This window comes from Felis catus, chromosome X, assembly GCF_018350175.1.
Source record: "Felis catus isolate Fca126 chromosome X, F.catus_Fca126_mat1.0, whole genome shotgun sequence".
Taxonomy (NCBI): Eukaryota; Metazoa; Chordata; class Mammalia; order Carnivora; family Felidae; genus Felis; species Felis catus.
Window position 1 is genome coordinate 87572643 of NC_058386.1, and position 18330 is coordinate 87590972.

Consider the following 18330-nt stretch of genomic DNA (forward strand, 5'->3'; position numbering starts at 1 on the left):
ATTTTGCCATCTTGTCTACAAGAAAATTATGGGAAACTTTGTCCAATGCCTGGATAAAATGCAACCCGCTATAGCTATCACATTCTCTGATCTGCCAATCTAGTAACCAGATTAAAAAAAAAAAAAAGAAATGAAGCCTGGGAGGGATATTTGTTTTTAACAGCGCAATTTGTCAATGACTCAAAGTAATGAGTTTCTAGCTGCAGACTTTCAGACATCATTGAGAGGCTGTCAGGAAGATGGTTTTTGGGCAATGGGCTTCGCAATGCTCTTCAAATGACATCTAAATAGGCAGGGCCCGCCATTTTCATTGCTTTGAATTGTACAGCACTGTCGTTTGCACCTGGTTTTTATTTAGGCTTCTATTTCAGTTTTCGACTTTATTTTTCTTTGACTGTGTTCTGCCCTTGCACATGTTTTCTCTGTCTGGTTCATTCCCGAAATTTCTACATCCTCCTTCCAAACACACACACACACACACACACACACACACACACACTCACCCTCCTTGTCTGTTGAGAGTCAGTGCATATGCAGCTCCCCCCCTCTGGAAGCCTTCTTTGATGCCCCCACACTGGGTAACTGCTTCTCCTCTGTGACGTAGTAGGAAGTGCACAAGGTGACCATCACAGAGCAGATCCCCAGGAAATGTTAGTTCCCTTCTCCCTTTCGCCTTTATATATTTCTACAACAGTGTTGATCACACCATATTGTATTTTCTTGTTTACTTGTCTGGCTTCATCACTCAATTTTGAACGTACAAGTTCGTTCATTTGACAGATATTTATTGCATGTCTACTGTGTGTGCAAATCGTTGCTCATGCTTAGTGCTGGGGGTACAATAATTTCTGAAAATCGTAAGTTCACCATGTCTTTTTCATTGTTGTATTCATAGCACCTAGCATAGTGCATGGCAAATAAAGAGTGTTCATTAAGTGTTTAAGAGAAAGCATTTCCTCAGCAGAGTTCCTCCAAGTGTGGTCCTTGCACTACTTGCATCTGGAGGGGTGCAGTTTAGATGTTAAATGTCAGTTCCTGGATCTTGCTCTGGATCTACTCAGTCAGAGCTTTGTGGCAGTATCAGTATCATAGACAATGACATTTATCTGATTATTGATATTGATAATATCAATATCAATGATTATTGATAATAGATCTACCAAGTCAGAATCTCTGAAGGTTGGGCTGCAAGAATCTACATTTCCATCTAGTAGTGCGGGTATTTCTTGCGCATTAAAATTTGGGAACTGTTGCAAAATGGGGGGGGGTGTGGAGCTAATGGCTATTTTTGGAAAGTGTAGCTAAAACCAATTGAATCATTCTTAATGCCTCTGACTGGGGTAGGAAAATTTAGTAAAGGCGGAAAAGGGCATTAGTTAAAATTCTCTGGGGAGGTTTTTGAAATAGATGGACTAGTTTAAGATGAAAAGTGGAATTATTGCTAATAAAATCTAATCTTAATTTAGGTCAAATTTATGATGCCAGAATGTTTTCATTTTTATACAGCTACATGTATACTTGATAGTGTATATAGATAGATAGATAGATAGATAGATAGAGAGATAGAGAGAATTTTGTCTAACCTAACAATACCATATATTGATTCCCATATTATAGACTTGATTCATAAATTTGTTATTTTAAACTATGACAGGGTATATTACAATTGTATTTGTGCTTTGGCCCGGATTATATATATGATTTACCTGATGCCTAGTCCTTGATCACGAATGATAGTAGTGCTCATTCTCCATGAAACTTTGATCTGTTTTACCGTTTTGTGCCATATTTTTCCATAGCATTCTGTTATTAAATTGTTCTTTGGTAATAGATTAGGTATGTAAGATCTGAGTTAATCAAAGGCGCCATAACATCCCTTTAAAGAAGACTTGCAAAGTTGCATTTTATGACCTTGCTCCTGGGGTCTGGAACTTTCTATTTTAAGTTTGCCTTGACATGATCCTCATAGTCAAGAGCTGAGGTGTCTATGCGTCAGGGCACAAACCTCTTAAATATACCAGGTTTGTGTTTCTGCTTCCTTCCTTATAACTTTACTTTTTTAACAATTTAATTTAGGGTTTTGTTAGCGGTGTCACTGCTGCCAAGATGGACCACAAGCCACTGCCCTCACGGTGCCCATTAGGCACCATGTCCAATGACCTGAGACTTCTGTGCAGCGATCCCTCCTTGGAGCTGAGTGAGTACCGGGACCAGCAGTTCGGTGGCAATAATGATGAGCAGGAGAAATTACTGAAAGAAAGCTTCACACTTTATGTGGGGATCTTTCCTTTTATAATACGGAAGAGCAAATATATGAGCTCTTTAGTAGATGTGGTGATGTCAAGAATATGTTTATGGGCCTGGATAAAATTAAGAAAATGGCATGTGGTTTCTGTTTTGTAGAATACCATAACAGATTTGAGGCTGAAAATGCCATGTGGTGCCTAAACGGGACCCGCCTAGATGATCGTATTATCCGCACAGATTGGGATCTAGGCTTTAGAGAGGGCAGACAGTATGGCCATCCCCGACGTGGGAGCCAGGTAAGAGATGAGTTTCATGACGATTTTAATGCTGGTAGAGGAGGCTTTAGAGAAGCCTATGACAGGAGAGAAATCCACTAATGACAAACCTGCAGCTCTGGCCCCTAGAAAAGTCTATTAAGGAGCACCACCAGGTCAGCACATAACCCATTTTGTAACAAGTTTAAATTACTTGCTGAGCAGAGACCCTTTTGATGTATTTTTTCTCTCTGAAATGTTATTAAATGGCACAAACCAAAACATTCTCTTGTTCTTGTCTTAATTTTGAAGCTGGCTGTCAGATTACCAATTTGTCCATCTGGTGGTCAAAAGTGAAGTGTTCTTTAGGAATAAATGAGGTATGTAAGATCCAAGTCAACCAAACTTCCATGTCAGGAAGACTTCAGTTGGATTTTATAATCATGCTTCCAGGGCCTGAAATGATTTTTTAAAGATATTTAACAAATAAAGTCAAATAAATGGAAAATTAACAAATATATATCAAAGGAATAAAAGCACATTACTTTAAAACATAAGAAAAAGGCAAGAACTGTGTCTAGTTTATTTCTGTATACCCAGCACTTTGCACAGTAGAGCCACTCAGTAAATGTTGAATAAATGGGGTGCCTGGATGGCTCATTCGGTTGAGTGTCTGACTTCAGCTCAGGTCATGATCTCATGATTTGTGGGTTCAAGCCCTGCATCGGACTCTGCGCTTAGAGTTCAGAGCCTAGACTCTCCTTCGGATTCTGTGTCTCCTTCTCTCTCTGCCCCTCTCCCGCTAGTGATCTCTCTGTCTCTCAAGAATAAATAAATGTTAAAAAAATTTTAAGAAAAATATGGAAGAATTTATAATGAAACAAAAATCCTCTTTCTCCACCTATTCCTATCCCAGGCTTATTCCCTGGTCAATAACTTTTAATTTTTTTTTAAAGATTTTGTTTTTAAGTAACCTCTGCACCCAATGTGGGGCTCGAACTCATTATGGGATCAAGAGTCGCATGCTCTACCAACTGAGCCAGCCAGGAGCCCTTAATTTTTTTTTAGCAAGTTTTTTGGTTGTTGTCATTTCTTTCCTGGTAGTTTCTTCCATATTTCTAAAACACCATGACTATATATACTATTTATTTTCATTTTAAACATCTTCTGTTAACTTCTTGCTTTCATAGATGAGTGTTTAGTTCACTTACACTCACATTTGAACTTTTCTCCATCTTCTTAATATAGTTTACACTTTATTTACTTTTTATTTTTTTTAATTTTTTAAATGTTTATTTATTTATGAGAGAGAGAGACAGACAGAGTGTGAGCGGGGGAGGGGCAGAGAGAGAGGGAGACACAGAATCTGAAGCAGGCTCCAGGCTCTGAGCTGTCAGCATAGAGCCTGATGCGGGGCTTGAACTCATGAACCGTGAGATTATGACCTGATCCGAAGTCAGACGCTTAACCGACTAAGCCACCCAGGCACCCCAACACTTTATTTACTTTTTCTATTGTTACATGACATAGGTCAGGTTATACTGCAGTAACAATCTAAAAAACTTTAGTGGCTTAAAATCACTAAAGTTTGTTCCTCACACTACATTTCCATTGCCAGTTGCCTGGGGGTTCTGCTCCACACTGCAGTGATCATCCTCCTTCTGGGGCCCAGAAGGCCTAGACACCGTGATTAGTGTGAATTAGTTGTCGCAATTCCCTCCCTCTTGCTGGTGATTGGTTTAGGAATCCCGGCTTAAGCCGACCAGAGGTTGACAAACCCTGTGATGATCATTATTTATAAATTCAGGGGTGGACGATGATCAATGGGGACCCCAGTAAAAGTGAAATGAAGCATTTTTAGTTTATGCGTGAAGGAGAGATTGTCTCTGTCATTCCCACTGGATGTGAATAAGTATGTATAGAAGGATTGCTACAAGCAGCCTTATAATCACAACAGAAACTAGCCCCAGGAAGAACTGGACACTTTAAACGGTAAAAGGAGGGACCGAAGAAACTGCATCCTTCAAGAAATTATTCAGCTTCTGAAATCAACTAATCTTGCAGCACGCACTGTGTCTCAATGTCCTATTGTGTGAGATAAGACATTATTTTATTGTGTAAGCCAGCTTGTTAACAGGCAGCTGAAAGCACTCTGATACCAAATACTTTTTCTTGATTCTATTCTTATGTAAATGATTTAAGTTTCTCCCTTGAGAGCTCAAGCATCTATCTCCGGGGTTCATGACCTTACATCTGGAAAGTTAGTAAAAATCAGTTTCTTACTCCTGATTCCTTCATCCTGTGACCTGAGGTACTCTTCTCTGGTCAACAAAATTCTTGCCTGAATAAGAGAGGAAAAGGAATGTCAACTCTTTATAGAATGACTATTATGCACTGGGCACTTTGGGTGAGGCTTTAAAACACAGTCCCATTTATTCACAACAACCCTGTGCCTGTTACATAAGTGAGGAAACTGAAGACTGGAGAAGTAAGGTCACCAACTAGCAGGTGGCAGAGCTGGGGTTCAAGGCAAGCGTTTCTATGTCAAAGCTGGTGCCCTTCATCAGGGTACTCCATTGTCTCCTGCCCTTGCTTACCTTCAGTCAGGCCATTAGGTCCAAACCTCTCTTTGACGTTCCTTTTTCTCTGGAAATTATCCCACTGGCTACATCGTATCTGAGCTCTCTCTCCCCCAAGCAAGCTTCTTGAATGTGTTGTCCTTTCTGCCTTGATATCCAGTATCACTCAGGCTCAACACGAATACCATCCAGCCATATTTATCTTGACTTCATGGGAGAAAAAGGAGCATCTGACATGGATTTCTGGCCAACATAATTTACTCTGCATACAGTAATGGAGTTTACCAACATCTTATGATCTCCCTTTTACAACTTCCTTGAAATGGAAAAAGAGATTTTGAAAGTCGTGGGATCCAGAATTTGTTTTTAATTACATAATGTTTCTGGAGGAATATCTTGGCATATCTCTCAACCCCTCCTCCTAGTGGCCCCACTTGTATTGCTCCCAAGATGTCTTTTCCTAGATTCAGGGAAAGCATTTAGCAATGTCTTGTGAAGCATACTTTTGGTTAAGTAAAGGAACGTTCATACTGTATGGCTAGAAGACTCCTCCAGTAGTTTTTACAATACACCAAGTTCTTCAAAATCATGCTGAATACATCAATAGAATAAAGGATAAAAGTCACATGATCATCTCAATAGGCACAGAAAAAGCTTTTGAAAAAATTCAATACCCTTTTCATGATAAAAATGCTCAAAAACTAGGAATAGAACAGAGCTTCCTCACTCTGATCAAGGGCATCTATAGGAGCGTCTGGGTGGCTCAGTCGGTTAAGCATCCAACTTCAGCTCAGGTCATGATCATATTACGGTTGGTGGGTTTGAGCCTTGCATAGGGCTCTGTGCTGACAGTTCAGAGCCTGGAGTCTGCTTCATATTCTATGTCTCCTTCTCTCTCTGCCCCTCTCCCGCTCACACTCTCTGTCTCTCTCAAAAATAAACATTAAAAAAATGTAAAAAGGGCACCTATGAAAACCCCACAGCTAACATACTCAGTGTTGAAAGACTGAAAGCTTTACCCCTAAGATCAGGAACAAGACACTTTTATTCAATATTGTACTAGAGGTTTTAAGCTAGGACAATTAGGCAAGAAAATAAAATCAAGGACACCTACAATGGAGAAGAATATGTGTAAATATTCTTATTTGCAGGTGACATGATCTCATATAAAGAAACTCAGGGGGCGCCTGAGTGGCTTAGTCGGTTAAGCGTATGACTTCGGCTCAGGTCATGATCTCGCAGTTCGTGGGCTCCCACATTGGGCTCTGTGCTGACAGCTCAGAGCCTGGAGCCTGCTTCAGATTCTGTCTCCCTCACTCTTTGCCCTTCCCGTGCTCACGCTCTCTCTCTGTCTCTATCTCTCAAAAATAAATAAACATTAAAATTTTTTTTTAAAAAATAAAAAGAAAAAAAGAAAAGAAAAGAAACCCAGGAGTCCACAAAAAATAACTATTAGAGCTAATAGTTTAGCAAAGTTGCAGGATACAAAATCAATATACAAAAATCAATTGCACTTCTATGAACTATCAATAAAAAAATCCAAAATGAAATTTAAAAAGCAATTTCATGTATAAGAAAATCAAAAATAATAAAATATTTAGGGAAAAAATATAACAAAAAAGTGCTAAATGTATACTCTGAAAACTACAAAATATTGTTGAAAGAAATTAAATAAATAATTGAAATTAATGGAAATAAATTGAAAAATATTCTGTGGTTCATGGATTGAAAGACTTTTTACTATTGCTAACAGACAATAACTCCCAAAGTGATCTATAGATTCAATGCAATTCTTATGAAAATCCCAGCTGATTTTTGTAGAAATCAATGAGCTGACCCCCAAATTCATATGGAAATGTAATAGAATGACCAAAACAATCATAAAGAGAAGAAGTTGGAAAACTCACACTTCATGATTTCAAAACTTACTACAAAGCTATATAGTAAACAAGACTGTTGTACTGGCATAAGGATAGACATACATCAATGGAATAGAATTGAGAGTACAGAAGTAGATTTACAGTCAAATTTTTTTTTGACAAGGGAACTACAACAATTCAATGGGGGAAAGAATAGCATTTTATTTTTTCTTTTTTCTAAGTTTTTATTTAGGGGCACCTGGGCAGCTTAGTTGGTTAAACGTCCAACTTCAGCTCAGGTCATGATCTGGCAGTTCTTGAGCTCGAGCCCCGCATCAGGCTCTGTGCTGATAGCTCAGAGCCTGGAGCCTGCTTAGGTTTCTGTGTGTGTGTCTCTCTCTCACTCTGCCCCTCCCCCACTCATGCTCTCTCTCTCTCTCTCTCTCTCTCTCTCTCTCTCAAAAATAAAAAAAACAGTAATTTTTTTTTTAAAATACAAGTTTTTATTTAAATTCCAGTTAGTTAACATAACAGTGTAATATTAGTTTCAGGTGTACAATATAGTGATTCAACATTTCCATGCAATACCCTATGCTCATCACAAGTGCCCTCCTTAATCCCTATCACTTATTTCACCTATGCCCCACCCACTTCCCCTCTGGTAACCATCCGTTTGTTTCACTACTAGATATTTACCCAAAGAATACAAAAATAAAAATTCAAAGGGATACATGCACGCCAATGTTTATAGCAGCATTATCTACAATAGTCAAATTATGGAAACAGCCCAAGTGTCCATCGACTGATGAATAGATAAAGAAGCTGTGGTATATATGTACAATGGGATATTACTCAACCATAAAAATGAATGAAATCTTGCCATTTGCAAAGACGTGGATGGAGCTACAGAGTATTACACTAAGTGAAATAAGTCAGAGAAAGACAAATGCCATGTGATTTCACTCATATGTGGAATTTAAGAAACAAAATAAAATGAGCAAAGGGGAAAAAAAGAGAAGCAAACCAAGAAACAGACTCTTAACTATACAGAACAAACTGTTGGTTACCAGGGGGGAGGTGGGTGGGGGGAAGAAGACATCCAGATGGCCATCAGACACATGAAAAGATGTTCAACATCACTGACCATCAGAGAAATACAAGTCAAAACTACAATAAAATATCATTCACACCTGTCAGAATGGCTAAAATCAATACAAGAAACAACAGGTGCTGGCAAGGATGTGGAGCAAGGGGAGCCCTCTTGCACTGTTGGTGGGAATGCAAACTGGTGCAGCCACTGTGGAAAACAGTATGGAGTTTCCTCAGAAAGTTAAAAATAGAACTACCCTACGATCCAGCCATTGCACCAGTAGGTATTTACCCAAAGAATAGCCTTTTAAACAAATGGTGCTGGGACAACTGGATATCCATATGCAAAAGAATAAAGTTGGACCCCTACCACACACCATGTACAAAAATCAACTCCAAATGGATCAAAGACTTAAAAAGCTAAAGCTATAAACATGTTAGAAGAAAACATGGACATACATCTTCAAGACCTTGGGTTAGGCAATGGCTTCTTAGATATGATGCCAAAAGCACAAATAGCCAAAGGGAAAATAGATAATTTGGATATTATCAAAATTAAAGACTTTTGTGTTTCAAAGGACACCAACAAGGAAGTAGAAAGACAATCCAAATAATAGGAGAAAGATTTTGCAACTTACGTATCTAATAAGGGACTTGTATCTAGAATATATAAAGAAGTCTTATAATTAACAATAAAAAACAAATAACTCAACTTACAAATGGACAAAGGATGTAAATAGATATTTCTCCAAAGAAGAAATACACATAGTCAATAAGCACATGAAAAGATGCTCAGCATCAGTAGCCATCAGGGAAATGCTCTCAAAACCACAATGGGATGCTAGCTTGCAAACACTAGGACAGCTATAACCAAAAAGTCCGATAATAACAAGCGTTGGTAAGAATGTAGAGAAATTGAAACCTTTGTATGTTGCTGATAGGAATATAAAGTTGTGTGGCTGCTTTGAAAATAGTCTGTGAGTTCCTTGAAATGTTAACATAAAATTGCCATATGACCCAGCAATTCTACTCTTAAGTGTATACCTAAAAGAAATGAAAACATGTCCACACAAAAACTTGTACAAGAGAGCTCATAGTACCATAAATTATAATAACCAAAACGTGGAAACAACCCATAGTCCATCTACTGATGAATGGACAAACAAATGTGATATATCAATATGAAGCAATATTATTTGGCTGTAAAAAGGAATGAAGAACTGATACATGACTCAATATGAACGAACTTTGAAAACATTATGCTAAAGTGAAAGAAAACCAGTCAAAAAGGATCACAGATTATATGATTTCACTTATATAAAATGTTCACAGTAGGCCAATACATAAAAGACAGAAAGTAGATGAATGCCAGGATTTGGGGGAAAGTGGAAAATGTGATTGCTAATGCATATGAAGTTGCATTTTGGGGTGGTGAAAATGTTTTAAAATTGATTGTAGTAATGGTTGCACAGGTCTGTGAATATACCAAAAGTTTTAAATGGATGAATTGTACGGTATGTGACATAGCTCAATAAAAGCTGTTACAAAATCATGCTGGGGGTGCCTGAGTGGCTTAATCAGTTAGGTGTCTGACTTCAGCTCCAGTCATGATCCCATGGTTCATCAGTTCTAGCCTCACATCGGGCTCTCTGCTGTCAGTGTGGAGCCTGCTTTGGATCCTCTGCTCTCACCTCTCAATGCAACTTCCCTGCTTGCACGGTCTCTCATAAATAAATAAATAAACATTAAAAAAATAAAACAAAATAAAAAATCATGCTGAATAGGGGTGCTTGGGTGGCTCAGCCTGTTAAGTGTCTGACTCTTGATTTTGACTCAGGTCATGATTTCATGGTTCGTGAGTCGGGCTCTGTGCTGACAGAGCAGAATCTGCTTGGGATTCTCTCTCTGCCCCTCTCCCATTTGCATGCATACCCTCTCTCTCAAAATAAATAAACATTAAAAGATCATGCTGAATAAAAAGCTTGTTGGAGGTGGACAGAGAAAAGGGGGCAGACTATTTTATTTGTGTCTCTTCTAGTAATATAGAAGGCTTTGCTCGATTAAACACTTCTAACCTAAGACTTGCCTTCCCTACCACCCTTTCAGCTTCAGCCCATTTTCTTTTGATTTGTGTTCCTTGATGGGTTTTTCTATGGTGCTAGTACCACGAACACCTTCCTTTGTGGGGTGAGGGGATGTATATTTAGTCCTATATTTGGATTCTTTGCTGTATTCTGTCCTAGAGGAACTATCTGCTTGTCTGGGTAAGGATAGGACACTGGAACAATTTCTGATCTAAATCCAGGGATAGCTGGAATGGATATATAATGCGACATTTAAATCATCTCTCTGAAAGATAGTTTTGCTATCCACTTGATGCTTTTGGATTTCTTTGTGTATCTGGCCAATGAAATCTTCATCTTTACCGATTTTCCAGATTAAAAAACCAGTTCCCTTGGAACTTTAACTGGCTATCCCCAGAGAGGCAGAAAGAGAGGGAGAGAGACAATCCCAAGCAGGCTCCATGCTATCAGCACAGAGTTTGATGCAGGGCTCAAACCCACAAACCACGAGATCATGACCTGAGTGTAAATCAAGAGTCAGACACTCAATGGACTGAACCACTCAGTCGCCCCTGACTTTTACTATTTTATTTTTTTTAATTTTTTTTAACGTTTATTTATTTTTGAGACAGAGAGAGACAGAGCATGAACGGGGGAGGGTCAGAGAGAGAGGGAGACACAGAATCTGAAACAGGCTCCAGGCTCTGAGCTGTCAGCACAGAGCCCGACGCGGGGCTCGAACTCATGGACCGCGAGATCATGACCCGAGCCGAAGTCGGCCGCTTAACCGACTGAGCCACCCAGGCGCCCCGTGACTTTTACTGTTTTAAAACTCATATTCATTAAATAAATAATTATTGAGTCCCTACTATGTGCCAGCCACTCTATAGGTTTTGAGAATACAGCAATGAACAAAATGGACAAAGATTCCTGCCTTCGTGGAACTTGTGTTTTCAAAGGAGAGGGCAGAAAAGAAATAAGTAAAATAAGTAGGTTGGATGGTGATAAGCTCTGAAGTGTTCAAATAGATCAAGGAAGAGATATAAGGACTACGCAAGGTTGGACTGCAATGGAATATAGAATGCTCAGTAGGTCTCACTTGAGCAAAAATCTTTAAGAGGTGAAGGAGTAAGTCATTTGGATACTGAGTGTGATAGATTTTGTGACTGTAATAATTCCTCTCATCCAGTATGTTCTTTTTGTAACGTGACTTTGCTACTCTTCCGATCAAGAGGTAGAGTTGTCCCCTCTCTTTTCCAATCTGGGCTGGTCTTGTCATTTGCTTTAACTAACAGAATGGGATAAGAACTATTTGTAAAACCATCAATGCTAGGCCTTAAGAGATCTCACAGCTTTTGTTTTAGCAGTTAACCTCTTAGTACATGGTTGCTATTTAGAGAAGTCTAAACTCTCCAGCTGGAAAAAAAGACCATGAGGAAAAGAATTAAGGTGCCCCAGTCAGCAGCCAGTGCCAAGGCTCCAGTCATGTGAGTGGTGCCATCTTGGATACTCCAGATCAGTCAAGCTGCCCAATCTGACACCATGTGGAGCAGAGATGATCCTTCCCTACTGAATTCTGCACAAAGGACACAGACAAAAAAAGTAAATCTATAGAATAATTATAAATCATGTTAGATTCTACAAAAGAAGCAAACAAGAGGATAAGAAGAGTGACATAGGGGACATACTTTAGAGGCACTAGCCTGGGACGTCATCTCTAAGGGGTTGACATTTGAGTTCACACTTAAAGGACACAAAGGAATGGTGGTAATAGTGTACAAGGCAGAAGAAACATCAAGTTCAAAGACTTTGACTCAAAGAGGGAACTTAAGTGTGTTCCAAACACTTAAAGAAAACCAGGGAAGCTAAAACAAGGAAGATGAGGCCAGAGAGGCAGACAGAGACTAGATTGCATAAGGTCTAGCCAGGTGGTCAAGAATTTTTATTTCTTTTTCCCCAGGTGCACCAAAGATTTTAAAACAATGTAGTGGTGTGATCTTTCATTTTGAAAGGGTCACTTTTACTGTTGTGGGAGAAAGGATTAGAGGGGGAGAAATGCAAGTGGAGAAATTTGGTCATATTGCAATCTAGGCTAGCCTTGAAAGTAGCCAGGTTACAGTGGTGACAATGAAGATGGAGAAGTGTGGCTAAATTTCAGATACGTTTTGAAGAAACAGCCTGCTGATGAGTGAGACATGAAGCACAGGATAAGAGAAAAGGAAGAATCAAAGATGACATAGATTTCTGGTTTAGGCAAAGGAGTGATGGTGGTGCTCTCTGCTGAATGTAAGGAAATGATTAGGAGAATCCAGTCTTCTGTTTTGGATATGTAAAATGTGGTATATTTGCATGATATCTGTATATAGGCGTCAAGTGGACAACAGGAACCCATAGGAGAACTCCTAACTGGGAGATTTATTTGGGGGTTGCCAGGAAAAAGAGCACTTAGATTTAGGGGAATGGCTGAGATTACCCAGTGAAAGAATATAGCATGAAATGGGAAGAAGGTATAAGACAGATCACCGAAGAATATCAATATTTAAAAAATAACTAAAGGAAGAACAGATAGCAAAACATAGTGAATGGTGGCCAAGAAGTTAGGAGGAAAACCACAAGACTGTGGTGTCAAGAAAGGCAAGAGAGAAATGTATTTCAAGTGGAAGGAGTGGCCAACAGTGCTAAATGTTGCTGACAGCATGAGTAAAATGAGGACAGGTAAGTGCCTATTACATTTGGCAATATCTAGGTCATTGGTGACAAGAGCTGTTTTGGTAGAATGGTAGAGGTGGAGGTCTGATTGCAATGGATTGAGGATTGAATGGGAAGGCAAGAAGTGGAGACAGCATATGTAGAGAGCTGTATATATGAAAAGTTGGCTATCAACAGGAATAGATAAACGGGATGGGAGTTGGATATATGGACAAGGGAGAATGTATATTTTTAAGATCAGTATTAGAACACACTTGATCTTTGATGGAAATGATCCTAAGGAGAGGTAAGGATTGATGTTGCAGAAGAGGAAGGAGATAACTGAAGAAGATTCCTTGAGGTAAAGAAAAGGGACAGGATTCAGAGCACAATGGATGGACTTGAGTGCCCTTTCAAAGTTTAAGTCTGCAAACTTAAAGCAAAACTGATCAACTTAGTCATGTGATACCCCCCCTGCACTATTCAGCCGCCTGCTTGGGTGAAGTCTCCAAGAAGGCAAATGGCAGAGGTCATTCGAGATTGGAGTTTGGCCAGAAAGAGAGTTTCAACAGAGGGAGAGATGACCAAGGGAATTGACTGTATTTGCAAGGATGAAACATGGATTCAGGACTGGCTAAGGAATGAAATAAAGTCAGAATGGAGGCTGATGGATATTGTGAAGAGTGATGGCCAACAGATAGGAGGTCTTGGAGAGGGTGTGTGTGTGTGTGTGTGTGTGTGTGTGTGTGTGTGTATCGGTGGTAAGGATGGTTGGCAGAGGAGTGTGACATTTCAAATAAAAATGGCAGAGGTGGTAGGATGTTGGTGATGATAATGTCCAGGGGTAGCCATAGGAATAGGTGGCTGAGTTGGAGTGAAGGAAAAAAAAAGCATGGGAGATGGCTAGGTCAAGGAATTGAGAATCTGGTGGTTCATCCATGTGAATGCTGAAGCACTAACTTTGTGGAGTAGGAGGACAACATCATCTACTGAGTGTGAGTCAATCAGTGTGTTTGCTCTTTTCCAAAGAAGCTGGTTTTTGTGTTTGGACTCTAACTACTCTGAACCTCAGCTGGACCCTCTGCAATACTGGGTAATTCACCATTTCCCTAATTAGCTCCCTCTCTCATTCCTCAGAACAGTTATTTTGGCTATATACTACTTTCTGAAGTAAGTACCTCTCTCCTCACGCTTTGTGCATGACTTTGCTTCCTACCATCAAAGGCCATCGGCTATCAGGAGGGCAATCTCTCACACCAGCTCCTTACATACAAACTTACTTATATATGCACAATACCACCGTTTCTTCCTTAAGTGGGATCTAATCTGTTCTCCTAAGACTAATGCACCATCAATGTGGAGCTCCACAAATGTGCCCCATGCCAGCAACATCCCCTCTCTTCTGTGTCTTTACCCTATTTCTACTCAATGTTTCCCCTGAGGATCTGAACTGACACACATCTGTCCCATCTGTATAACAGCAGTGGCTGCAACCATTACCACCACTGTCCTTCATCTGGGCTTGTCCTCACGGGCAAACTCATTGAAAGTAAAGTAAAACTAGTGGAGAAGGCATTGTTGTCACCACTTCTTCATCTCAGAATCACTTCTTTATTTCTCTTTTAATTCTTTATCATCTTGATCTAATTTCAAACTTACAGAAAATTTGCAATGAGATTTAAAGAAAAACTCATTTTTCCTTTTACCCAGATTCCCCAAATGTTAACATCTTACCACATTTCTTCATCCTTTTTTCTCACCCCCAGCTCCTCCTCCTTCATTCCCCCCTCCCTCCCCCCTCTGTTTCTCTCTCTCTCTCTTTCACACACACACACACACACACACATACACACACACTCTTTTATTCTGAACCACTTGAGAGTAAGTTGCAGGCATGATGCTATTTACCTTTGATACTTCAGAATATATTTTCTAATAACAAGGACATTGTCTTACACAACCGAGGCATGATGATCAAAATCAGGAATTTACTAAGCTACAGACCTAATTCCTAAATCAGTTTTCACTGAATGTGTTGACTCAGTGATGACCTCTATAGCAAGAAATTTTGGTTCATGAGTAGCACTCAGCTTTCATGTCTCTTTTAATCTGAAATAGTTCTACCGTCCTGTGTTTCCTGACGTTGTCCATTTTGCAGAGTATGCACCAGCTCTTTTATGGAGTGTCTTTCCATGTGAGAGTATCTGCATTTTCCTCATGATTAGATTCAGATTATGCACTTGTGGAAGGAACGTCACAGAAGTGCTATCTCCTCAGGATGTTGATTTGACCTGTTGCTGGTCACGTTAACTTTGATAACTTGGTTAAGATCCCATTTGCTGGGTTTCTCCATTATAAAGTTACTATATTTTTTCCTATTCTACTAATAGATATCTAGTAGGGAGACCCTTCAAAACTATATATAAATATCTTTAATTCTCAAACTTTCTTCTGCTAGTTTTGGAATACACTGATGACTCCAAACAAGTGGTGGCCAAATGCTCTCCCCCCCCCCCTGCTAATTTTACCAGTTCTCCTACATTTTTTAAAAAATGTTTATTTTTGAGACAGAGCATGAGCAGGGGAGGGGCAGAAAGAGAGGGAGACACAGAATCTGAAGCAGGCTCCAGGCTCTGAGCTGTCAGTACAGAGCCTGGCACAGGGCTCGAACCCACAAACTGTGAGATCATGACCTGAGCTGAAGTCAGACGCTTAACCAACTGAGCCACCCAGGCACCCCTCCTACATTTATTATTATTGTAAAGATGACCTTTCTCTTCTCTTCCATTTGTTTATTTCTATCTGTGTGAACTTAAAGATTCCTATATTTTGCAAAGGCTTATCATCTTTTATTATGATACTTTATTTTAATGCTCAAATTTTCCAGATTTGGCCAGCAGAAGTCTCTTCATGCTGGCTATAGTATCAATTTGACATGCTCCTATCACTCCTTGAGTAGTTTGTTACTTTTTTTCACAAACAAGATAGTCCCAGCTCATCTTACTCCTTATCCTAGTCCTGAAATTAGTCATATCTCCAAGGAATCTTGTTCCTTTTGATGAAGAATGTCATTTAGGAATGAAGATCTGGGTGTTTATTGTGCTCGTTGCCTGTAGAGCATCACAGAACTATGAAATAGATGTATGTATATACACCTACACACATATGTATATGCATATAATGTGCATAAATGAATACCTGAATTGCAGCTAGATCTATTTCTGTATCTATCTATATTAAAAACCATAAAAGCACACTGGTGGTTCAATTCCAATTCAATACCACAGAATTCATTCTGTCCTTCTCCTTTTCCATATTTTAATTTTCTTCACCAACAGTAAGATAATCTGACTCCCATTATCCACAATATATTATAATCACTTCTTTATGTACTATACTTTGGCTTTGGTTCTACCAATTTGCCAAAATTATTCTTGCCAAGGACACAAATTTTTGTAATTGCTAAATCCAAAGCTTACTCTCGTCCTGATCTTCCTTGATCTCTCCTGTGTGTCTGACTGTGTTGAAACTGCTCCTTCTTTCTTTTTTTTTTCCCCTGGGCTGTGCAATTTGATTTCTTCTATTTTTTGATAGAATATATATCTAGAACAGGGGCGCCTGGGTGGCGCAGTCGGTTAAGCGTCCGACTTCAGCCAGGTCACGATCTCGCGGTCCATGAGTTCGAGCCCCGCGTCAGGCTCTGGGCTGATGGCTCAGAGCCTGGAGACTGTTTTCCGATTCTGTGTCTCCCTCTCTCTGCCCCTCCCCCGTTCATGCTCTGTCTCTCTCCGTCCCAAAAATAAATAAACGTTGAAAAAAAAATTAAAAAAAAAAAGAATATATATCTAGAACATATAAGTGTAGATTCTTATCCCTTCTTCCATAGAGCCAATGTACATATTCTTAAATATTAGACAGCCTGCAGAATTGGGGAAAGGTTATGAACCACTCGAATTTGCTAGTAATTCTGATAATCCCGAGTATGAAGTCAGTCTCCAGTTTTTGGGAATATGGAAAACCCCAAGATAGTAGTTGTGTTTATAGTATTGGTTTAAGAAGGTACATATTGGGGTAAAGATTCCAGAACCCCAGGAGCCCATAGTCCATGTTGTGGGGATCTCAGCTCATGGGCATCTCCTTACTTTCAAGTCTCAAGGCTTCAGGGTTATGTCAGGACTAGGCCAGAACTCAGGAGACTTTTGTGGTTTGAAGTGTTGCTGAGTCTCCTCTCAGTTTTAAGCTAGAAGTTTCCTGGAGGAGGCTGGTTGGCATGGGGCCTGTTTGCTTGAGAGTTGTCATCCTATGTGGGCCCGAGTGTCTGCTGAGCTGGCGAGTGTGTTGAATCATCAAAACCAAAGCCCTTAATGATAAGTGATGATGAGCATCTTTTCACGTGTCTGTGGGCCATCTGTTTGTCTTCTTTGCAGAAATGTCTGTTCATGTCTTATGCCCATTTTTAATTGGATTATTTGTTTTTTGAGTGTTGAGTAAAAAGTTAAAAATAGAACTATCTTATGATCCAGCAATCACACTACTGGATATTTCCCCAAATAATATAAGAAAACTAATTCAAAGGGATACATGCACTCCTATGTTACAGCAACATTATTTACTCTCTCTCTCTCATATATATATATATATATATATATATATATATATATATACACACACACACACACACACACACACACACACACACACACCATCACACCATGGAATATTATCCAGCCATAAAAAGGAATGAAATCTTGCCATTTGCAATGACATGGATGGAGCTATAACAGAATGCTAAGCAAGATAAGTCAGTTAGAGAAAGACAAATACCACATAATTTCACTCATATGTGGAATTTAAGAAATAAAAAAAAACAAGCAAAGGGAAAAAAATAAGAGTGAGACAAAGCAAGAAAAAGACTATTTTTTAAATTAAATTTATTTATTTTTAAGAGAGAGAGAGAGAGACAGAGAGTGAGAGGGAGCAGGGGAGGGGCAGAGAGAGGGAAAGACAGAATCCCAAGCAGGCTATGTGCTGTCAGCATAAAGCCTGATGCGGGGTTCAAACTCACAAACTGTGAGATCATGTCCTGAGCCAAAATCAAGAGTCGGACACTCAACCAACTGAGCCACCCGGGTGCCCCAAGAAACAGACTCTTAACTATAGAGAACAAACTGATGGTTACCAAAGGGGAGGTGGGTGAGAAGATGGGTTAAACAGGTGATGGGGATTAAGGAGTGCAATTGTAGGAATGAACATAGGGTGTTATATGAAAGTGTTGAACACTATATTGTACACCTGAAACTAATACAACACTCTGCGCTCAAACAAACAAACAAACAAAAAAACCAAAACCAAAGCCCTCAAGTTACTGTACTTCCCACAGGGGCATAATATCTGACAAGACTCCTCAGTATTTTTACTCTGGCCCTGATCTTCCTTGACCTCTCCTCTGTGTATGACTCTGCTGAAACTCCTCCTTCTTGAAACTCACCACTTCCTTAGTGCAGTAGGTAAAATAATGCCCCCCACAAAGATGTTCAAGTTCCAATTCCTA

The 18330-nt window shown here is 39.5% G+C and overlaps 1 protein-coding gene across 2 annotated transcripts in view; it reads left to right on the forward strand.

Annotated features, from left to right (window-relative positions):
• The first annotated feature begins 2090 nt into the window (after window positions 1-2090).
• The window catches only part of MID2 (midline 2), a 134967-nt gene continuing 118727 nt past the window's right edge, over window positions 2091-18330 (forward strand). Inside the window, exon 1 of one of the 2 annotated variants that reach the window (XM_019824138.3) lies at window positions 2091-2197. In XM_019824138.3, the coding sequence (XP_019679697.2) occupies window positions 2107-2197 (91 nt within the window). In that variant the 5' untranslated portion in view covers window positions 2091-2106. The remainder of the gene's footprint in view (window positions 2198-18330) is intronic. The other variant, XM_019824139.3, reaches the window with a different exon arrangement.